General features: G+C 46.0%; 1 protein-coding gene across 19 annotated transcripts in view; it reads left to right on the forward strand.

Moving 5' to 3' along the window:
- KDM5B (lysine demethylase 5B) overlaps positions 1 to 24,465 on the forward strand; it is a 183,698-nt gene that overhangs the window by 111,380 nt on the left and 47,853 nt on the right. For all 19 annotated transcript variants that reach the window (XR_005223286.2, XM_043533827.1, XM_037885142.2 and 16 more), the window contains 4 exons: positions 382 to 532; positions 17,752 to 17,866; positions 18,534 to 18,889; positions 21,465 to 21,603. Coding sequence is in view for 18 of the 19 variants with exons in the window: in XM_043533827.1 (XP_043389762.1) it covers positions 382 to 532; positions 17,752 to 17,866; positions 18,534 to 18,889; positions 21,465 to 21,603 (761 nt within the window). In the remaining variant the exon portion in view is untranslated. The remainder of the gene's footprint in view (positions 1 to 381; positions 533 to 17,751; positions 17,867 to 18,533; positions 18,890 to 21,464; positions 21,604 to 24,465) is intronic.

Here is a 24,465-nt window from a genome sequence, read left to right on the forward strand (position 1 = left end):
TTGAGCATAAGCTTTTGTGAGCTACAGCTCACTTCACTGTAGCTCACGAAAGCTTATGCTCAAATAAATTTGTTAATCTCTAAGGTGCCACAAGTACTCCTTTTCCTGTATATTTATATACTTTTCCATGACTCCATCTCACAACTGAGAGAGAGAGTCCCCAAAGAGAAGCTTGTCGGCGGTTGGGTTGTATGGCTTTGGCAGGTAGGGGATGTTGTATATCTGAGAGTGCAGGTTTTTTTAAATTTCTATACCAGCTTCAGGGTTTTTTTATTAGACATTGTTGCATACAATTATTGCACTGCAGTATTCTTCTCTATTACTTAAAATCAATCCTAAAAAGAACTATTTTTAATTCAAGAAAATATTCTCTTCTAAAAGGCCTCATCAGTTTTAAGGCTTTGATAGAAGAATCAGAAATGAGAAAGTTTCCAGATAATGATCTACTGCGACACCTCAGATTAGTTACTCAGGATGCAGACAAATGTGCCTCAGTTGCACAGCAACTTCTTAATGGCAAAAGACAAACAAGGTATGTGCTGCACTTATTTCAAATTACTGAGGGGAAAATTTGGAAAAGGCACTTGGTTTATGGGTTTCCAAATTACGGCAACCCTTCCGGTCTCCTGAAAAGATGTCCTACTTCTGGGGTCTGGTACTTCCTGGCACATGATATGTCAAGTGTCCTGAACGTTGCAAAATTTCTAAAGGCCACCTGTTCCAAAGGTCAGACTAGATGATCATAATGGTCCCTTCTGACCTTAATATCTATGAATCTATGAAATTTGAGGCAGCATTAAGTAAGTTATGTAAAATAGCACTCGCCTTTCTCTTCCTGGTGATCCATTGCACTTTAAAATGTTTCTTACTTTCCTGAGAGGAAAGTTGTTTCTTCTTCGAGTAGTGTCCCTATGGGTGCTCCACTGTAGATGTGTCTGTGTCCCTCCGCTGCTGATCCGAGATCTTCAGTAGCCATGTCTGTTGGGCCTGCACATGGACTGTTCATGCTGAACCTCGAGGCTAGTCATTGCACATGGGCCATTCACCTTCCTGCCTTCTACCCCAAGCTTCACCAAGACAATAGGGAGGCCATATGACACACCTTCATAGAATCCTAGAATCATAGAATATCAGGGTTGGAAGGGACCTCAGGAGGTCATCTAGTCCAACCCCCTGCTCAAAGCAGGACCAATCCCCCACTAAATCATCCCAGCCAGGGCTTTGTCAAGCCTGACCTTAAAAACTTCTAAGGAAGGAGATTCCACCACCTCCCTAGGTAACGCATTCCAGTGTTTCACCACCCTCCTAGTGAAAAAGTTTTTCCTAATATCCAACATAAACCTCCCCCACTGCAACTTGAGACCATTACTCCTTGTTCTGTCATCTGCTACCACTGAGAACAGTCTAGATCCATCCTCTTTGAAACCCCCTTTCAGGTTGTTGAAAGCAGCTATCAAATCCCCCCTCATTCTTCTCTTCTGCGGACTAAACAATCCCAGTTCCCTCAGCCTCTCCTCATAAGTCATGTGTTCCAGTCCCCTAAACATTTTTGTTGCCCTCCGCTGGACGTTTTCCAATTTTTCCACCACCTTCTTGTAGTGTGGGGCCCAAAACTGGACACAGTACTCCAGATGAGGCCTCACCAATGTCGAATAGAGGGGAACGATCACGTCCCTCGATCTGCTGGCAATTACCCTACTTATACATCCCAAAATGCCATTGGCCTTCTTGGCAACAAGGGCACACTGTTGACTCATATCCAGCTTCTCGTCCACTGTAACCTCTAGGTCCTTTTCTGCAGAACTGCTGCCTAGCCATTCGGTCCCTAGTCTGTAGTCGTGCATGGGATTCTTCCGTCCTAAGTGCAGGACTCTGCACTTGTCCTTGTTGAACCTCATCAGATTTCTTTTGGCCCAATCCTCTAATTTGTCTAGGTTCCTCTGTATCCTATCCCTACCCTCCAGCGTATCTACCTTAGATGTTAGGAGAGCCCCTTTTATTTTATCTCCATAGGACAAAAACCTTCAGGAAGTCTCCTAGATTTTCTCTCGATGGCAGAAAAGTCTAGGGGCTTAATGATATCAGCCCAAAGGCTCTCTAAATGGGTCTTGATTTGCATCAGGCAGTGCTACCAAATTCATAACATGGCTCCCCCAGACTCCATCCGTACAGATTGCATGAGATGGATCTCCTCATCTGTCGCCTTCTTTAAGGACGTCCCCATCTGAGAGATCTGCAGAGTGGCGATGTGGGCATTAGTTCACACCTTCGCAGAACATTATGCCATCACCGGGGACTCTGCCTCTGATGCCATCTTTGGCCACAATACTATCACCTGTGACTAACCCGACACTGAAGTCTCAGTCCTCCAAGAGGGGTACTGCTTGGGAGTCACCTATAGTGGATCACCCAGAGGGACACTACTTGAAGAAGAAGTTCCTCACCTTGTTAAGTAACGATGGTTCTTTGAGATGTGTGTCCCTATAGTAAGTGCTCCACTACCTGCCCTCCTCCCCTCTATTTCAGAGTTCTTGCTTATGACTCTGTGTAGAGAAGGACCTGAGGATGATTAGCCCGTGTGTGCTGGCTAGCCTGGTGGTGCAACATGAGAAAAGACAGTGCATGTGCAGGCCCAATAGACACTGTTACTGATCAGCAGTGCAGGGATGGGGGCACACCTATCGTGGAGCACCCATAGGGGGGCACATCTTGAAGAACCATTGTTATTGCACAAGGTGAGGAACTTCTTCAGATATTGATGGACAACAGTGTTGATAGATGTTCGGCTGCGTGCATGTGTTATTTTTGCATGCTGCACTGGCTCTGGGCACATAGCCCATGCAGCAGGCTTCCATCGAACTGCCCAGTAAGACCGCAAGACTTGGTTTAATAGTGAAGGACCTGGTCAGTTTTATTGCCAACAAAGCATGGTGCTAATGCCCCGGTTCAATGGTTACAGGTACAGTAACACATGTATGCCCGTGACAATAGACCAGCTCAGTGATCAGCGTGACTTTCCATTCCTCCCTAGGCCAGACAGAGACACTTCCTTTGGGGCTTCATTTTATACATCAGTACAAACAAATTACATATTGTCTCTAGGATGTGGTTAGTTAGCTGCCCCATGATGTGGGCTGTTACCACCCATTACCTTGTACATATTGATTCAATCAAAACATCTCTATCCATCACATTGTCATCCTGACCTTATATTTAGGATGGGTCAGCATGTTCCTGTTGTCTTTAGGGAATATGTTGGTGTTCTGGTACCACCCTTCTGCAATGTGTTTGCGTGAGTGCTCTGTGCTTAGCACCTCTTAAGAATGTGTGTTTTTGAAATATCAGCCCTGTTCTTGCCAGATTCTGTGAGCAGGGCCTGCCTCTAGCTCACAGCCTGATTTTGCTTTGTATCAGGAAAGCTTTGACCACTACTTTAGCCCAGACTTCAGGCCTCAGATCAGGCCTCTCATACAAGGGCTTATGTTTCAGGCCCTCTTCCTACTACAGACAGCACCAACAGACAGTATCTAAACATAAAAGATGTAGCTCAATCTCCTCTACTGTGCCTGAAGGCTCTGAAATGGTGGCAGTGGTGCATAAATCATTGTATTCACTCCACATGCCTACACCTAGTGGGAGTTCAAAATGTCCAAGCAGACTTCTTGGGCGGAAAATGTCTGGACCAATATGAGTGGTTCATGAAAACATGAGTTGTTCTCTTCCTCTTCAGCAACTGGTGGACACTTGTGGTGGACCTCTTGGCCACTAGGAAAAACTGCAAATATTACCTTTTTTTGTTCCAGGACAGGGAGTGTCTCTAAGATGCATTTCTCGTAGATTGGAGCAGTGCCTGTCTCTAAACATTTCCCCTAATAATTCTCCGCTCTTATGTGATTTAAAAGATCCAGAGAAGCAGGCAAGAGTACCGGTTGCATCAGTGTTTCTAAGACAGCACTGGTATACTGACCTGGCAGAGCGCTCATGGGAACCACGTGTCACCATCCTGTGTCAGACACACAGTTGAATTCTTCTCCAAGTAGTGTCCCTGTGGATGCACCTCTGTAGGTGTGCGTGGACCCCCATGCTGCCAACTGGAGAATTTCAATAGCAGTCTGTCCCGCACATGCGGCTTCTCACCCGCCAAGAGGCTAGCCAGCATGCAAGGGCATTTTCCTCTCAGTTCCTTCTCAGCCACCCCTGCCAAAGCTGAGAGCTGTCCATTCATGGATCATTAACTCCCCATAGTTTTGCAGATTTGCCTTTTTTCTTTAAGTTCCTTGGCTTTTTTTTAGTTGGCCTTGCTGGAAAAAAAGAAAAGAAGAAAGTGTTTGCCTCCCGCCAACTCCATTGGGGGAGGAGCGGGGACCCCCCTGGACAAAGATATGTCTGGTTCTCCAGGCCTCAAGAAGTGTCCGAGGTGCAAAGAATCCATCCCGGTAATGGACAGACACTCTCAATGGGTTTGTTGCTTGGGGGAAACAGCACAATCCACAAAAATGTGGTTGGTGCCAGGAGCTAAAATCCAGGTCCGTGAAGGACAGAGAATTGAGGGGCTTAAACTCCTGCTCATGGAGTTGGCCCTTCAATCCTCAGAGTCCAGCAAGAGCTATCACCACGACGTTCTACGTCAAAGGCAGGTGATTGCAAGGAGATGAGCCACTCAGTCAAGACCCCTAAGAAGAAGTCTGAGAGTCCCTGCAGCAAGCCAAGATCGAGCTGGAAATGTTCCCCGGCTCCATCGTTTGTCATTGGTACTATCAGCACTGAAGCCGAGTAAACCAAGTGCCCAGGGCACGCAAGGTACTAAGACAACAGAGCAAATCGGTCAGCCCAAAGACCCGTTTGGCACAGGCAAGGAAGCTCTGGTACTGAGAGGGTGTGAAAAACATAGGAAATCCACCCCGGGGAAGGCTACATCATTGCAGCCAACAGCACTGACACCGGCACACCTAGTACTGGTGGATCGTATGGTCAGGCCCGCATCGCTGTTGGTACAAGCTGCTTGTCACTGACAACTAACAGCACTGACGCCCTCCACACCGACAGCATTCCAGTGTGCAGCTGACCTCTCTGTATCTGGGGCACCAGACTCGCCTATTCACAGCACTGGAGCTCCGCTACCAAGCTACTCCAGGCACTGGAATCGATAGCCTCCCATGCCCCACACAACCCTTCTCAGTGGAGTCAGAGAGTGAGCAAGAGGACCTGGTTTCCCAACGCTCCTCATACCCACTATACAGGCCTCAATTCCAGCATGGGCAACAGGTGTACTGACCCCCACACCCTCAACCTCCATGGTACGGGCAGCACTGGTATCAGCCGCAAGCTCCCATCAGTGGCCACACTGGGACCCCTGGTAAGCCCAGAGACAGCAAACCTCCCAAGCCCCCAGTGTGATACACCAGCAAGCATCAAGGACCACAGAACCTCCTGCTGATGGAATTTGAGCCTGAGCCAGAAAGAGAGGACACCCCTCAAGCCCGCCTGTCGTCCTCCTTGCCCAATAAAGCAGGGATTCCCTCCTCCCCCCACCATCCATGGTGAGTGACTTCCAAGTCGTTTCAGGAGCTGGCCCAGAGGGTTGCAGAACCCTTACAAATCCAACTACATGAGGTGACCAAACCACACCACAAATTTGTAGATATTCCTCTGCCAGAGTGGTGCTTCCTGTGAATGAGGCGCTTCTGGACCCTGCCAGAATTCTATGGCAGACCCCAGCGTCTGTCCCACCAACATGTAAGCGGGCGAACAAAAAGTACTATGTGCCAGTGAAAGTCACAGAGTTCCTGTTTTCTCATCAACCTCCGAACTCTATCATGGTGGATGTGGTTAATTCTAGGGGCCGCCAAGACCAATATAGGTCCACTCTCTCGGACCAGGGTGGAAAATACTTAGACCTGTTCAGCAGGAAAGAGTACTCATCTGCCACTTCGCAGTTTCAATTGGCGAACTACCAGGCCCTGTTGGCCATGTACAACTACCAGAATTACACAGATGCGGCAGATATGGCCGCATGCTCAGTTTCCACTGCAGTGGTTATGAGAAGGGCTTCGTGACTGAAGTCATCAGTTTTCCCCAGAGAGGTTCAGACAACAATGGAGGGCATCCCCTTTGAGGAAACTAAGCTATTTGCCATGAAGACGGATGCATCCCTTCGCATGCTGAAGGATTCTCGGATGACACTTTGCTTATTGGGAATTTACACGCCAGCCTGTAAGAGAAAAGACAGCTCTCAGCCACAATTTAAGCGCCGATCATCACAGCATACACCTCAATATCCATTGCAGAGGTCCTACGAACCACAAAGGAAGAAATTGAGGATCCCTAAGCGGAAGCAGTCAGGACCACAGAGAACTTCATCACTGCCCTCAACATCAAAATGGCAGTTTCGATGAGTTTGTTGAGGTGCCTGCAGAAAACGCACTCTACTACCACATGCTGTGAAATCATAGAATATTAGGGTTGGAAGGGACTTCAGGAGGTCATCTAGTCCAACCCCTTGCTCAAAGCAGGACCAAACCCCAATTTTTGCCCCAGATCCCTAAATGGCCCCCTCAAGGATTGAACTCACAACCCTGGGTTTAGCAGGCCAATGCTCAAACCACTGAGCTATCCCTCCCCCCACATCTCCTTTCGGAGATCATATTTCCTGGTTTCGCAGCACCTTTGTAGCAGATAACCTCCAACAAGTGGGTGTTGGAAATCGTCCAGACTGGATATGCCATCCACTTCCCAACTCTTCCCCTTCCCTCTTCAGGGACCCTTCTCACAAGGGTGTACTACGCCCAGAGGTGAGCCATCTCCTCAGCGTAGGAGCAATAGAGCTGGTACCTATGCATCTCCGGGGCAAAGGCTTCTACTCTCACTACTTCCTAATACTGAAGAAAAGGGGAGGTTGGAGGCCCATACGGGACCTCAGAGCACTCAACAGTTTTGTCAAAGTGCAGAAATTCAAGATGCTCACTCTATCAACAATCATCGCAGCTCTAGAAGGAGATTGGTTCTCGACCTTCAAGATGCATACTTCTATATTTCCATTATACCAAGTCACAGTCATTAACTCAGATTTATGTTGGGCCAGGACGACTACCAGTACATAGTCCTCCCATTTAGCCTCTCTTTGGCCCCCAGGGTATTCATAGAATCATAGAAGATTAGGGTTGGAAGAGACCTCAGGAGGTCATCTAGTCCAACCCCCTGCTCAAAGCAGGACCAACACCAAGTAAATCATCCCATCCAGGGCTTTGTCAAGCCAGGCCTTAAAAACCTCTAAGGAGGGAGATTCTTCCACCGCCCTAGGTAACCCATTCCAGTGCTTCACCACCCTCCTAGTGAAATATTTTTCCTAATATCGAACCTAGACCTCCCCCACTGCAACTTGAGACCATTGCTCCTTGTTCTGTCATTTCATAGAATCATAGAATATCAGGGTTGGAAGGGACCCCAGAAGGTCATCTAGTCCAACCCCCTGCTCAAAGCAGGACCAAGTCCCCGTTAAATCATCCCAGCCAGGGCTTTGTCAAGCCTGACCTTAAAAACCTGTAAGGAAGGAGATTCTACCACCTCCCTAGGTAACGCATTCCAGTGTTTCACCACCCTCTTAGTGAAAAAGTTTTTCCTAATATCCAATCTAAACCTCCCCCATTGCAACTTGAGACCATTACTCCTCGTTCTGTCATCTGCTACCATTGAGAACAGTCTAGAGCCATCCTCTTTGGAACCCCCTTTCAGGTAGTTGAAAGCAGCTATCAAATCCCCCCTCATTCTTCTCTTCTGCAGACTAAACAATCCCAGCTCCCTCAGCCTCTCCTCATAAGTCATGTGCTCTAGACCCCTAATCATTTTTGTTGCCCTTCGCTGGACTCTTTCCAATTTATCCACATCCTTCTTGTAGTGTGGGGCCCAAAACTGGACACAGTACTCCAGATGAGGCCTCACCAGTGTCGAATAGAGGGGAACGATCACGTCCCTCGATCTGCTCGCTATGCCCCTACTTATACATCCCAAAATGCCATTGGCCTTCTTGGCAACAAGGGCACACTGCTGACTCATATCCAGCTTCTCGTCCACTGTCACCCCTAGGTCCTTTTCCGCAGAACTGCTGCCTAGCCATTCGGTCCCTAGTCTGTAGCGGTGCATTGGGTTCTTCCGTCCTAAGTGCAGGACCCTGCACTTATCCTTATTGAACCTCATCAGATTTCTTTTGGCCCAATCCTCCAATTTGTCTAGGTCCTTCTGTATCCTATCCCTCCCCTCCAGCGTATCTACCACTCCTCCCAGTTTAGTATCATCCGCAAATTTGCTGAGAGTGCAATCCACACCATCCTCCAGATCATTTATGAAGATATTGAACAAAACCGGCCCCAGGACCGACCCCTGGGGCACTCCACTTGACACCGGCTGCCAACTAGACATGGAGCCATTGATCACTACCCGTTGAGCCCGACAATCTAGCCAGCTTTCTATCCACCTTATAGTGCATTCATCCAGCCCATACTTCCTTAACTTGCTGACAAGAATGCTGTGGGAGACCGTGTCAAAAGCTTTGCTAAAGTCAAGAAACAATACATCCACTGCTTTCCCTTCATCCACAGAACCAGTAATCTCATCATAAAAGGCGATTAGATTAGTCAGGCATGACCTTCCCTTAGTGAATCCATGCTGACTGTTCCTGATCACTTTCCTCTCCTCTAAGTGCTTCAGGATTGATTCTTTGAGGACCTGCTCCATGATTTTTCCAGGGACTGAGGTGAGGCTGACTGGCCTGTAGTTCCCAGGATCCTCCTTCTTCCCTTTTTTAAAGATGGGCACTACATTAGCCTTTTTCCAGTCATCCGGGACTTCCCCCGTTCGCCACGAGTTTTCAAAGATAATGGCCAAGGGCTCTGCAATCACAGCCGCCAATTCCTTCAGCACTCTCGGATGCAATTCGTCCGGCCCCATGGACTTGTGCACGTCCAGCTTTTCTAAATAGTCCCTAACCACCTCTATCTCTACAGAGGGCTGGCCATCTCTTCCCCATTTTGTGATGCCCAGCGCAGCAGTCTGGGAGCTGACCTTGTTAGTGAAAACAGAGGCAAAAAAAGCATTTGCCACCACATGGAGCCCAGCTCCATCCTCTTTGGAACCCCCCTTCAGGTATTTGAAGGCTGCTATCAAATCCCCCCTCACTCTTCTTTTCTGCAGACTAAACAAGCCCAGTTCCCTCAGCCTCTCCTCGTAAGTCATGTGCCCCAGCCCCCTGATAATTTTCGTTGCCCTCCTCTGGACTCTCTCCAATCTGTCCATATCCTTTCTGTCATGGAGGGCCCAAAACTGGACGCATTACTCCAGATGTGGCCTCACCAGTGCTGAATAGAGGGGAATAATCACTTCCCTCAGTCTGCTAGCAATGTTCCTATTAATGCAGTTTCATATGCCATTAGCCTTCTTGGCAACAAGGGCACACTGTTGATTCATATCCAGCTTCTCGTCCACTGTAATCCCGAGGTCCTTTTCTGCAGAACTGTCACTTAGCCAGTCGGTCCCCCACCTGTAGCGGTGCATGGGATTCTTTCATCCTAAGTGCAGGACTCTGCGCTTGTCCTTGTTGAACCTCATCAGATTTCTTTTGGCCCAATCCTCCAATTTGTCTAGGTCACTCTGGACGCTATCCGTACCCTCCAGCGTATCTACCTCTTCCCGCAGTCCAGCGTATCTACCTCTCTACTCCTCCCCCCCCCCCCCCCCCCCAGTTTAGCGTCATCCACAAACTTGCTGAGGGTGCAATCTATCCCATCATCCAGATCATTAATAAAGATATTGAACAAAACCAGCCCCAGGATGATTGCCTACTCAGGGCTTGGTCTTATGCAGAAGCCCAGCGAGTCACCCAAGCCACATGAGGCCTGTTCTTAAATCTGGACCTACAGATCAACCAATAAAAATTTACTTTGATACTGGTACAAAGACTTGAATTCATAGGAGCTGACCTCGACTCTGTTCAAGTGAAGGTGCTCCTCCCTGATAAAGACAGTACAATCCAGCCCACAAATCTTGGCCAGACACTGTCTTCACCTTCTGGAGTATATGACCGTGGGCATATCAGTCATTCCTCATGCCAGACTACCTGTGAGATGCCACCAAACGTTGTACTGTTCGATTTACAAACCAGAGACCGTATAAAGAAACTTATGTCGATGCCCATCAGGGTCAAGTAATCTCATGATGGACAGTGTGGCCTGCACATATTACATAAACTGACAGGGAGGTGCCAGGTCACATTCCCTGTGTGTGGAAGCACTAAAACTATGGAACTGGTGCATTTCCCACAGTATCTTAATATCAGTGGCCTAGCTACCAGGAATACACAACACCACAGACAGTCGGAGCCACAAATTCTCTCACAATCTCAAATGGCAGATAGATTTGGGGATACTGCACAACACATTCCGATTATGGGGGACGCTGGTAATAGACCTGTTTGCTACTTACCAGAACAAGAAGTGTCCACAGTATTGCTCCAGAGCAGGGGGAGGGGGATCAGACAACTCTCCATAGGAGACGCTTTCCTCCTTCCATGGGAGAAGGGCCTTCTTTACACCTTTTCCCCATTCCCTCTATTACTGGAAGTCCTGTTGAAAGTGAAAAGTGTAAAAGCAAACATCATACTGATTGCTCCCACTTGGTTCAGGCAGACGTGGTACACTTACCTGTCACATCTGGCATTATGTCCACCAATGACTCTTCCAATCACTCCTCATCTGTTGCAAAATGAGAGATGCACTCTCCATCCCAGCCTGCGGATTCTGCGGCTCAAAGCATGGGTCATTCATGGCTTCAGCATATAGAAACATCTTGCTCTGAGGAGGTGCTGTTACACAGTTGGTACATCCTTTCCTAGCTACAAAAATGGAAGAGATTCCAGATCTGGTGTCACCCCAAATTCAGCCACCCTATCGGTAGTCTTGGACTACCTGTTGAGACCTAAGAAATGGGGACTCTATTCATTCACTAAAGGTTCATCTAGCAGCAATTGCAACCTTCCACCAGCAGGTAGGTTACTCAATCTTCTCCTATCCAATTTCAAAGAGGTTTCTCAAAGGCATAACAAACCTCTTTCCACAACCCAGACTTCCCACTCCTCAATGGGATCTCAGACTAGTGCTAAAAGGGCTGACTGGACCGCCATTTGAACCTATGGCCCCTTGTTCATTAACTCACCTTTCCATGAAGATGGCATTCCTGATCGTCGTCATCTTGGCAAGAAGGATAGGGGAGATAGTGGCTCTGATGGTGCATCCCCCTTTCACTGTGTTCTTCTCTGACAAAGTCACACTTAGACCACATCTGAAGTTCACTCCCAAGGTGACTTCTTCATTTCACATGAATCATCTTATTCAGCTTCCAGGCTTTTTTATCCCAAACCTCATCAGGATAATATGGAAGCCATCCTCCATACACTCAACATGAGGAGAACCTTGGCCTTTTATTTGGACAGGACAAGAGCTGAGTTTTTTTCACATTTCTGCCAAGCACTGCCCTTTGGAGCCAGCACCTTGCTCTGAGGCTGAGTTCAGAAGAGCAATTCTACAAACTACAACTAAGAACTCTTCATTCTACCTGGGCAGTGCTGTTCACTGATCTCCCACAACTGGGTACGCACAAGAAGCCCCTGAAGAAGAAAGGATACTTAATAACTGGTTTGTTCTTTGAGAGTTATTGCATCTCTTTACTTCAGAGTTCTCTATATAGCTGAGATTCTGTGATTCAGAAGAAGGAACTGAGCTGGTTGGGGGCTGTACTCCCATAAGCACTTTTGGTGCTACAAAGGGGCACATCTGAAACTCCAAAGACACTGTTTTGAAGAGGGTTCTGTGATCTCAAGGTGCCAGGGCACAATCCCACATGTGTGACTCAACAGTTGATTCTTGAAGAAGAGCAATTACTGGTAAGTAGCTGTTTCTGAATTTATCTGAAGCTGCTGTAGAACTTCCAGTCTGATATGTCATAGAGTTGCAGAGTGTAGGTCCAGCTTCCCTTGGAACACATGGATCTTTGAATTAATTTAAAAGCTACTTACCTATCACTCAACATAATGTGGACTTACTCTGTTCTGTATGTAATTTTTTGGGGAATTAGTCTCCATTTAAAATAAGACAGTTTAAACAAATGAATATTTATTTTAACAACAGAGGAACAGGAAATCTCACCAGGGTATGCTGATGTGACTGGAACATTAGCTGGCATGTTCTGGAGTAAAGTCAAACTGGCAGCATATAAGCTTTCTTTCATACTCTGTTCAGGACACTCAGACCTAGTTACTATCTGCTTGACTGCAGAAATGCTAGCCAGTCTAATAAAACCCAAAAGAGCTGATTGAATGTGATGATTTAAAATGCAAATTAAAATGTAGAGATTGCAGCATAAGAGCCCTTAAAAGTTTTCAAAAGTGACTAAGTGATTTAAGAGTATAGGTTCTATTGAGAATCAATGGGATCTGTGCTCCTCTGGTCTTGCCTAGATAGGGAAATTGACCAGAATAGCCATTGTGGAAAAAGCTGTTCCTCTATGGCTACTGTGTAGAGTTCACATGAGGAAGTACTATATTGCAGAATAAAAGTCACTTTATTTCTGAATAATTAGTGTGCTTCTAAAGCAGAGAAAATAGCTAAATAAAATCACATTTATTCTGGAATAGTATGTCCACATGAAGAGTTATTGCTGGATTATTTATTCCACTATAGCTATTCTTCTTTGAGTGCTTGCTCATGTCGATTCCATTGTAGGTGTGCACATGCCCACGTGCATGGTCGTCAGAGACTTTTGCCTTAGCATTATCTGTAGGGCCAGCTGTTCCGCCCTCTGGAGTGCCACGCTCATACCACAGTGTATCAGGTGCTGACTGCCCATGGTGATCAGTTGGAGCATCTCTGTCCCTTGCTCAGCAAGCAGTCAGCGATTTTTCTCTCCTATCTCAGCCTTGTGCTTCTAACTGCAAATAGTTTAATGTTTGTTAGTCAGTTGTTAAGTAGCTGTTAAGTGTTTAGTCAGATAGTGTCCCGGCAGGGACTATGCCCTAGGCAGGGCATGCCCTGGTCTCTGGGTTTTAAGCCTTGTTCCAAAAGTAACAGGCCTATGCCTGTTAGTGACCTGCATGAGAGTTGTGGAAGCTGCCTCGGAGAATCCCACATAAAGGAGCGCTATCCCATCTGTAAGAACTTTCGTCCTCGGACACAGAGATAGCTTGACATACGTCTTGGAGCCAGCACAGCCTGACACAGCGTGTAGCGCACCCCCAGTACCGGGTTCTTCCCAGCACTGATCCCCGTCGACAGTGTCGAAGAAGAAAACAAAGAAGTTGGCACCAGCAAGCCCTGTTTGGGCCTTACACCCACTCTGGACCTGCAAAAGGGCTTAGCCCCGTGGAGTTCCTCCCCACAAAAGGACCCGCCACCTACTCCAGGGAATGGTAAAAGGCCCAAGTCGAGACCACAGTTGACTTCCTCTCAGCTCCTGGTGCCTGGAGAGTTTTGAGCACCCCTGCTGCAGCCGGCACCGTGTGTAGCAATGGAACTGGCTATGGCTCCCCGTGAGGGCAAGCCCGCCTACATGGTTAATCATAGAATATCAGGGTTGGAAGGGACCTCAGGAGGTCATCTAGTCCAACCCCCTGCTCATAGGGTGACCAATCCCCAATTTTTGCCCCAGATCCCTAAATGGCCCCCTCAAGGATTGAACTCACAACCCTGGGTTTAGCAGGCCAATGCTCAAACCACTGAGCTATCCCCCCGAGCTATCCCCCCCCCACAGGGCATTGCACAAGACAAGCGAGCACTACTGATCTCCAGAGCCAAGACAGAGCCCTAGGTCACTACGTTCTTGGTCTCCACATCAGCCCAGGTCTCTGGTTCGCCACTATGAATCATCAGCACCGGGCTCCTGATCCCCGTCTTCGCGCCCAGGTGTAGATGATCTCCTCAGACCGGGTCTTTGTTGCACTGTCGGTCGCCATCACCGAGACCTCGAGGTCTCTCCCTAACCTGGCGCTGCTCTCCCTACTCCCGGCACCAGTCAGACCACTCCCGGCACCAGTTGCCCCGCCTTGGTCACTGAAGGGTGACAACTTCTCCCGCTTGGAGGAGGAGTTCAGCCCCTCGCCTGGACAGCAACTTGGTTGGGCTCTGGAGGGCGTATCTGCAGCATCGGTGCCAGCCTGGCAGCAGGGCCAGTGGCCAACCCAATGACCTTATTGGAACGCCTGGGACATTCCCATCATGCCGTTGCCACACTCCCGCCAGCCCTCAGTCACTGCGTTGGAGAGGTGACTAGTATGCTATGCTGGAGCTGCTGTGGCGAGGTGAGGTGCCTGTCCCCTGCGGCGCACGTGCTGCTGAGGGGAGAGAGAGGGAGAGGGAGTCCTCTCTCACCGCCGGAGCCCTGGAGCCCCTCCTGCATCCCAAACCCCTCATCCCTGGCCCGACCCCAGAGCCCACACCCCCAGCCAGAACCCTCACCGCCCCCACACACCCTAACCCTCTGTTCCAACCATGAGCCCCCTCCCCCACTCTGAACCCCTCAGCCCCACCCCCACTACATGAATTTTGTTGTGTGCACCAATATGAAGGTGATGTAGCCAACAAGAGGGATAAACGGGGGCCCACCAGTTCCACCCCTAAGAATGAGGAGGCCAAGAGGCTGGATTTGTTTGGTCACAAGTTTTTTTCTATGGCCAGCCTCCACTTTTGGGTCACTATAACTTTAACTTGTGGGACACTCTCCTCAAGTTCAAGGACTCCATGTCTCAGGAGACGGCCCAGAGTTCGCAACTCTGGTGGAGGAGGAGACTGCAGTGGCTTGATGCTCCCTCCAAATGGTCTGGGGCGCGGCTGATTCAGCTGCCCGGGTGGTACCCTTGGCAGTGGTCATGCAATGCAGTTCCTGGCTTCAGACTGCCGGACTGTCCCAGGAGTTGCAGGCCTCTATTCACGACCTCTTGTTTCATGGTGTTGACCTTTTTTCCAACCAAACAGATGTGTGACTGCAGCGACCTGGGCCTGTTAATAAATACAGAGAAGTCCACATTAACACCAGTCCAAAGCATAGAGTTCATCGGGGCAGTTTTCAACTCCATTCGAGCCAGGGCCTTCCTTCCGGAAGTGCAGTTTCAGCCCATGGCGGACTTGATCTCCCACATAAAGAGCCAGCTCACCACGGCCCACATGTGCTGCAGCTGGTGGGACACGTGGCCGTGTGCACGTACATGGTCAGCTATGTCCGACTTCATCTGAGACCTGTGCAAGCATGGCTGGCCTCAGTCTAGATCCCCAGCTGGCACTCCCTGGACACAGTGGTGCCAAGCCACGTCTTCTTGTCTCTGGACTGGTGGCGGGATCCCAAGTCGGTGCTGCAAGGAGTTCCCTTCGCAACACCATCTCCGTCGCTTGCCCTGGTCTCGGCCACATCAGATCTGGGCTGGGGAGACTATCTGGGGGAGCTCAACACCCAGGGCCGCTGGCTACAAGCTGACCTAGCCCTTCATATTAATGTCGGGAGCTCAGAGCAGTTCGCCTGCCCTACCAGGCTTTCTTGCCCCACCTGAAAGAGAATACTGCCGCGATGTATTACATCAACAGGCAGGCAGCGCCAGGTCTTCGGCCCTTTGTTGGGAAGCTCTCAGCCTCTGGGACATGTGTGTGCAGCGCACCATTCATCTGGTAGCCACCCACCTGCCTGGAACCAAGAGCATCCTAGCCGATCGCCTCAGCAGGACCTTCTCCTCTGACCACGAATGGTCACTCCACCAGGAGGTGATCAGCCTAATCTTCTGCAGGTGGGGAACTCCCCACGTGGAGCTGTTCGCATCCAGGCAGGACAGAAAGTGCCACATATTCTGTTCTCGGCAGGGCAGGGACAAGGGCTCCCTGTTTGACGCCTTCCTAAACCCGTGGTCGGGAGCACTGACGTATGCCTTCCTGCAGGTGCCGTTAATCCACAAGGTCCTGCTAAAGGTGAAGCAAGACAAAGCGACAGTCACCCTTATAGCCCCAGTGTGGCTTCATCAACACTGATTCAGCATGCTGCTGAGTCTTTCAGCAGCTGCCTCTTTGGCCAGCTCTGCTGTCCCAGAACCATGGCAATCTGCTGCATTCGAATCTAGCAGCACTCCACTTGACAGCCTGGTTACTGCATGGTTAAGTAGGGACGAGCGGCAGTTTTCCGCTGGTGTCCAGCAGGTCCTGCTGGGCAGCATGAAACCCTCCACCAGGGCTACCTACGTGGCAAAGTGGAAGTGGTTCACGTGTTTGGCATCAGATCATCACATTCAAGTGGAAGAGGCCCCACTGCAAGACATTGTGGGCTATTTGCTGCACCTTAAGCTCCAGGGCCTGTCGCTGTCTTCAGTTAGGGTACACCTGGCATTCATTTCAGCGTTCCACCCTCTGCTTCAAGGCAGGTTGGTCTTTGCCCATCCCATGACGGCGCGCTTCCTGAAAGGTTTGGAGCTCCTTTACCCGCATATCCGGGACCTGGTTCTCCCTTGGGACCTGAATCTTGTGCTCTCAAGGCTAATGGGACCCCTGTTTGAGCCTTTGGCTTCGTGCTCCCTCCTGCTTCTCTCATGGAAGGTCTCCTTCTCTGTCGCTATAACTTCGGCCTGTAGGGTATCAGCGATCAGGGTGCTCACGTCAGAACCGCCTTATACGATCTTCTATAAGGACAAGGTCCAACTGTGTCTGCATCCGGCCTTTCTGCCCAAGGTCATCTCCCAGTTCCATACAGATCAAGACATATCCTTTGTCCAAAGCCTCATGTGACAGATGAGGAACTCAGGCTGCATACCCTGGACATCAGACGGGCTCTGGCCTTCTACATAGATAGAACGAAGCCATTCCATAAGTCTACACAGTTATTTGTTGCTGTCGCAGACAGGATGAAGGGTTGCTCAGTGTCTACCCAGAGAATCTCATCCTGGATCACGGCCTCCATCCGCTACTGTTATGAGCTGACGAATATGCACCAGCCAGCAATCATGACGGCTCCCTCGACTAGGGCATAGGTGTCCTCAGTAACCTTCCTCGCTCAAGTGCCGATCCAAGAAATTTGTCAGGCTGTGACCTGGTCGTCTGTCCACACATTCACTTTGCACTATGCACTGACCCAGCAAGCTCATGATGGTGCTGGTTTTGGCAGAGCAGTGCTCCAAGCTGCAAGGCTGTGAACTCCAAGCCCACCTCTGAGGATTCTGCTTGTGAGTCATCTACAATGGAATCAACATTAGCAAGCATTCGAAGAAGAAAAAACTGTTCTTCGAGATGTGTTGCTCACGTCCATTCCATTACCCGCCCTCCTGCCCCTCTGTCGGAGTTGTTGAGGAGAAGAAACTGAGAGGGCGGAGGGCCAGCGGCGCCTGATATACAATGGAATGAGTGCGGCACTCCAGAGGGTGCCACAGCCAGCCCTCCGGATACTGCTACGGTAAACGTCTTCGATGACTGCACACATGGGTGCGTGCACACCGACAATGGAATGGATATGAGCAACACATCTCAAAGAACAACAGTTATGAAAAGGTGGGTATCTTTTTTTTTTTCCATTCAGTTTCGCATATAGACAAGTCCTAATTCACTTAGATGCTTTGAAGATCGTGCTTTTCATGTATAATCTCTGAGCTAAAGTTTCTGAAAATTCATGAGTAGACTTAAAACTTTAAATGTTGGAGTATGTTTTAGTGACCTCTGACAATCTGGAAATGCCTATATGTAATTGCAGATATCGTTCTGGTGGAGGAAAATCCCCAAATCAGCTGACTGTGAATGAGCTTCGGTTGTTTGTAAGACAGCTGTATGCTCTACCCTGTGTCCTCAGTCAGACTCCATTACTGAAGGTAACTTTGAGAGCTCTAGAGAGGAGGGGGAGGAACTAAAACACTTAAAATAATAAAGATAGCAATAAAGTGTTCTTAAGACTGCATACAGTTGAACAGCTAGTCTAGAACAGGAATTCACAAGTGGAAGGACTCAAGTTCTGTTTAGTGTTGCTGATACACTATTTATGAAAGTATTCTAAATCCCAAGGTATTAAGAAGAGGATGAGCATTTCAAGGTTATTTTGCCTTGTGCATTCCTTGCATCATACAACTATGCCTACACTATAGTTTGTCGGCATAACTTATGTCGTCCAGGGGTGTGAATATACCACCTCCCAACTGACATAAATTACACCAGCATAAGCACTTGTGTGAACAAGCTATGTTGCCAGGATAGCTTCTGCTGCTCACGGGGCGGGTTTTTTTCTGCTGATGGGAGAGCTCCTGTCGGCATAGAGCGTCTTCATCACACATGCTGCAGTGGCGCAGCTGTTTAAGTACACCTGTGCCGCTGCAACACTGTACATATAGACATGGCCTTAGTGAGGTGTTTACCCGTAAATTCTACTAGCAGTGCTTTAACTCACAGTACAGCCAAGATGGCTGTGGTGTTTGGGTATAGGAGCTTTAAGCTTTGACAGTGGTTTTCACCTTTCGTTTTAATATTTGCTGTTGTGTGTTTCAGGATCTTCTTAATCGTGTGGAAGCTTTCCAACAGCATAGCCAAAAACTTCTGTCTGAAGAAATGCCCAGTGCTGCAGAACTGCAGGAGCTATTGAATGTCAGCTTTGAGTTTGATGTTGATCTTCCACAGCTAGCAGAACTGCGGATCCGTCTGGAGCAGGCACGCTGGCTGGAAGATGTACAGCAAGCTTGCTTGGATCAAAGCTCCCTTACCCTGGATGATATGAGACGACTCATAGACTCAGGCGTTGGGCTGACTCCTCATTCAGCAGTTGAGAAAGCAATGGCTAAACTGCAAGAACTTCTTACTGTGTCTGAACACTGGGATGACAAGGCCAGAAATCTGATAAAGGCCAGGTAGACGCTGAATCTTAGAGTTTGGGAATAGGTGCAATTAGTGTTGCATCTTTCACTTGGTAACCCAAAAAGCAGGCAGTTCACATGTGGTCCTGACCTTCTTGCCTTTGTTTTTCCTCTTCATTTTTATGAGTGCATGAGTATACTAGTGTATCGTTACTTACTTTGTATCAGGTATTGCATGGAACTTTGTAATATTGGATGATATGCAGAAGGACAATTCCATGCTGTTTATATATCTTACATGAACAAATGAAGGGAGGGGAAGATGGAAAAGACCTGTAAAAACAGTTGAAGGTTCAGATCAATTCAATTGTTTACTCCTCCATCAGTGTTTCAAATCTTAGTGCTTGTCTACACAATAAAGCTAAAATGTGAATTATAAGCTAAGATGTGAATTTAAACCAGTGTGGTTCTACTGGTTTCAGTCCCCCATGTAGACATTCTTATACCGGAATAATAGGGGCCTTTTTGATCGTTTATGTTACTTAAGAAACGACGTAAGCTAAACCAAAAAAAAACCCAACTATTATACTGGAATAAGAGTATCCAAGTGGGGTGGTTTATACTTCTATAATTGTAATTATATCAGTATAAATGGTAAAACTCTCCTATGTAGACAAGGCCTAAAGATGGAGAGAGGAGGAATTGAGATGGAATACCTCCTCACTGTGATGAAAGGATGCTGCTGGACATTTCACTCTCAATATAGCATAATTAATATAAAGGAAGAAATAACATTTGTTACATTCATTAAGATGTAATTGAAAGCTGTATGCTAAGTGCAGATTCTATGAGACCAGAATTTGGCTCCCAGATCCTTGGCTTCATAATTATTTAAATACTCGAGCATTTCTTACCACTCTTGTACTGGTCACATTGTTTGTTATTTAAGAGAAATGTGATGGTAAAGCACAAACTCTAGAATAAATTTGGCTTGATCCCACAAAAAATCAGAGCTATAGGTGAAATTGTGCCTGTAAGCAACAAAACTGAGTTACTAATTGCAGAATATACATATGTAATAGCATCATGACAAATAAATATTTTTTTCTGAAGCCCCTACTGTTAGCTGACAGGTTTGAGTTTGGGGTGAATCTGCTGTATCTCTAAAAATTTCCTGCCTTTGGAACTTTCTGACAGATGCTCAGGCTCTCATTCAAAGGTTTATGGAATTTTAGATGTTATGTTAAATCTCCCTCATGGAAATGTATAAACACTATAAAATAAACACCCAGATTTTCCTGATTGATCACTGCAACTCTGATGAGAAGAAAAAGGATGCATGTAATACACTGCTTTTTCTTTTAAACCAATATGGACACCTCTTTTCAAAATACATAAGGCACTCCAGAATCAAACAGCAGCTTTTTGAGTAAACAAGGTTTTAACACCTTCATTTGCTACAGTGAGTTTACTTTCTCTATTCTTTTTAGCTGAAGGTGAACAACAAATTAAAAACCAATGGAGTTAAACATAAATTTGTGCCAGATGGCCCCACTAACCAGCCTGAGTGTGCAAGGCAGCAATCGCCCCAAGATAAGTTTTAAGTAGTCTTAAACAACCAACCATTTTTTTTCTCTCTGTGAAATCCTTGTGGTACATACTCAATAATTCAGTACCAGGAAATGTACCAAAGTGATTTCACAGGCACTGAAGGACACACATGTGAAATGTTTACATTTTACACAGTTAAAAAACAAATACTGTGGTGAACAACCTCTCTTTAGTTTTCTTTTCAAGTTCTTCAGTGTACCTAGCCAAATCCTTTTAGATGCAGGGAAAAAAACACTTTTAAAATGTATATCTCAAGTGTAGTGGGTACGCTGAACCGAAATCTCTGCTCAGTCCCTTTTTTCTAAAAAAAAAAAAAGAGGAAAAAAAAAAAAGTCAGCTCTGGGACAGGAACTCATTTACAGTGCTCTGGGTAACTTCGAGTCTCTCACCTCTGTTACTAGCTACAACGACCCAAGTTGGCATTTAAGTCACTGGCTAGTGGTCTCTGTCTACTTTTCCCTAGACTGAGATCCATATTGCTCACCTTTTTCAGGCATAAAAAAACTTTTTTTTTTTTTTTTTAAGTGAGAGGAATAAGTCCAACAGCCCTTTTTCGCTTATGTAGTGTATGATATTTGTGGAGGGCCATGGATTTGGGGTGTGGGGTCCTTTTCTTAAATTGTCCCTAGTTTTAGCTTGAATTTAACTATTACAAAAATATCAGTTTTTTAAATGAATTATTTATAAATCAAAATGTTAGCACTCCCAAATGTCACTGCAGTAATGACTGACTTGATAGCCAAAAATTAGGTATTGTGCCGTACATTATTATTATTAAAATCCTAGTCATATTACAAAGACGTAAATTGACTGGTAGTGTTGGGTATACCTTCCTCCTTTCGAAACAGCTCCTTGAACAGCATAGTGGTAAGAATGTAGTCTCATTCTTAGAATTGTGTGTGTGTGTAGGGTTCATCCCTAATTCAGTTCAATATTTGTTTTGTAGTTTGAGATAACAAAGCTAAAATGAATTACTTTGTATCACATTTTGAGTAGGCTGTATATATCATTTACATAGACCACGACAGTCAGTAAGCAGTCTTGCGGCAGCAGTCAAGGAGATAGAGGAGATTCCTGCCTATCTCCCAAATGGCATTGCTCTGAAAGATGCTGTACAGAAGGCCAAAGATTGGCTACAGGAAGTGGAGGCCCTGCAGGTAGGTAAAATGTTCCTGTTGGTTATTCATTTGGGGATATTCATAGTGCAAAACATTCCTTAATATAAGTCTCTCACAGCCACCAGGTAACAATTATGACACTATATTTTAACACTGCTATAGTTTTTGTACCATTGTCTAGCTACAAAAAATCCTCACTGGTAAAAGCCATGTTGCTAAGACTATTTTATTTCTAGATTACTCTGGTCATTTTAATGTTAGGGATTGCCTGTTATTTTCAGAGATTGTCTGATGACTATTTAAAAAGCATATTTATACTGTATCTGTGTAGTTTTTTGCTTATGGCCCAGTCATTCTTAAGTTAACATCCTAGTTGTGCATATATAATATGCATTATATGACAAGTAACATCAGAATTCTAACATGAACTAATTTTGGAATTACTGTGATAATAATAGATAACATGAGCAGCTGTTCATGTCAGATAAAAAGTGAGGTTAAAAAAAAAAAGATTTTACAGTCCTTTACTCATTTCTAACACTCTTAATATTCCCATTTGTATAGAGAAGGCTTCTCTGACAGGACCCATTTATACATGTGTCAGTTAAACATTCTGAAAACAAGTCTGATGGACTCAGTGGTAGGAATGAGTCTGGCCCTTGAGAGCTTTGTCTGCACTGGAGCTCCCAGAAGTGCTACCAGTGGGCATTTTTGGTAAATGTCCCTAGTGTAGAAATGGTGTATGAATGGCTTTCCTCTTACATATTTTATTTTGTATTCACTATTGGAAGTCATGACAGGAATTGGCTGAAGCTTCTGTCCTATGAGAAGTAATGTTTTACTTTTGCTGATTTTTTTGTCCATACTTGATGGCTATCATTTCTTTATACTCTGTATTTAATAGAATTGATTGATTTGTGAGTACACTGATTGTGAGCTTCCCAAGCGAGTTGAAAGTATGCAGTGTGCTGACGACCAGAATTTTGGACTTTCCGCCTTAGCCGATATCCTACTATGTGATACTTTATCATACTAGGCAAATATTGCTCCACACGAGAGAAGCATGGCAGTAGGAACTACATTCTGTCATCTTTGGCTCAAATGGTGTGGCTGAACAACTTGTACAATGGTTACCAGATTAGTATCATGTGATCTGGATGTTTATTCCTTAAGACTATTCAGAAATTGCTGCTAGTGCAGAATGTAGGAGTTGCCTATTGTAGATTCATAGATTTTTAAGGCCAGAAGAGACTCTGGTGATCATCTAATCTAGCCTTCAGTAAAACATACACAATGGAATTTCATCCAGTTAACTCCTGTGGTAGAAGGAATTATTTTTCCCTACTGTACTGCTTTATAACTTGTGGTTAAACTAAAACATATCATTTAGACAACCAGTCTCAGTTTAAAGACTTAAAGCAACAGTGAATTAACCACTTCACACGGGAAACTTTTATTATCCTCAGTGTTAAGAATGTGCATCTTATTTCCAAATTGAATTTTTCTGGCTTCAAATGTCAAGTGTTGGATCTTGCTGTGCTGTCATCTTCTAAACTTAAAGGGCCTCCTAATGTCAAAAACCTTCTTTCCCCATGTACATACTTAGAAACTCTCTTCAGTTTTTCAACATCCTTTTTAAAGTGTATATAAGGGATATGTTCTCTTTAAGGGAAAGGATGGTTCGGGGGTTAAGGCAGTAGCCTGGCTCTTAAACCAGGGTTCAGTTCCCTACTCTGCCATGTAAGATACAGATAACAATACTTCCCTGCCTCAAAAGGTGTTGTGGGGATAATTATGTTAAAGATTGTGAGAAGCTCGACTTCTACAGTAATGGGGGTTAGATAAGTACCTAACAGCTAGATTTAATAGTTAAAATTGTGGCAAAACTTCTGCTAAAAGCCAAATTTTGAGTGTCCATATAATTTTACATCTAAAGTTACATCAGCCTGTAAACTGGAAGATGAGCTTGAGTTTGGGGAAAATTGAAAATCGTCTCATAAAGTAGTATGCCAAGATGCAGGAACCCAAAAACTGAGCTATTTTCTAAGTTACAAAATTCTTCTAACCATTTTTTTGCACATAGGATAAAACAGAGATAGGAAGCACAAGAAACCTGTATCACTGGACACCCCTCGCTGAGCTTAGTGCATGGTACTGAAAACATCTAACATGTGAAATACAATAATTTATTAGACCTTATTTTTTAGAATTACAGATTGGAATTAATGTGCTACAGGCACACTACACAGACTCCTGTGCTCTCTACTCTTCTCCCTTGTACCTTTTGAATTGTGTGGTATTCTGTTAGCAACATAAGAGTGCTGCTTCATTCCATGTTTAATGTTTCAAATTATGGGCCACCTTCTTCGTACAGTGTACTAGATCTCGGGGGTAGGGTGGTGCAATGATTGGTATGAGCAAAAAAAATAAAAAGACAAGAGAGCTTTAGCAGCTGTTCAAAATAACTCAGTTTTTAGGATGCGTTGTCTTGGGAACTTTTTTTTCGAATGACTTCAGATTTACTCCACAAACTCTACCCTGACCTGACCACTAATTCTCAGTCCAGTATACTTTTCTTAGGGATTTTAAAGAGGCTGCAAAATTTACCTTTTAACAGAAACTATGAAGAGAGTGTGCGTTTCCTGGGTTTTGTAAGTTTGTGTTCTGTTTATTCTTATAACACTAACTTTTTTGGCGCTATCATGTGGGGAGACCTTAACTGAACATTTCCTGGTTTCTAATGTTTAAGTTGGGGGCTTTGACGTTCCACACACTGAAGGGTATGAAGAGAAGGCCCTGCTGAGTGGCAGCACCTTTAATTTAAGCTCTTACATTTTTAGAAATAGTGAATTTGATTGAATCACTTACAGCGAACATTGTTTCCTATATGGAGTACATAGT

Source organism: Chelonia mydas, chromosome 21 (genome assembly GCF_015237465.2).
Source record: "Chelonia mydas isolate rCheMyd1 chromosome 21, rCheMyd1.pri.v2, whole genome shotgun sequence".
Lineage (NCBI taxonomy): Eukaryota > Metazoa > Chordata > Testudines > Cheloniidae > Chelonia > Chelonia mydas.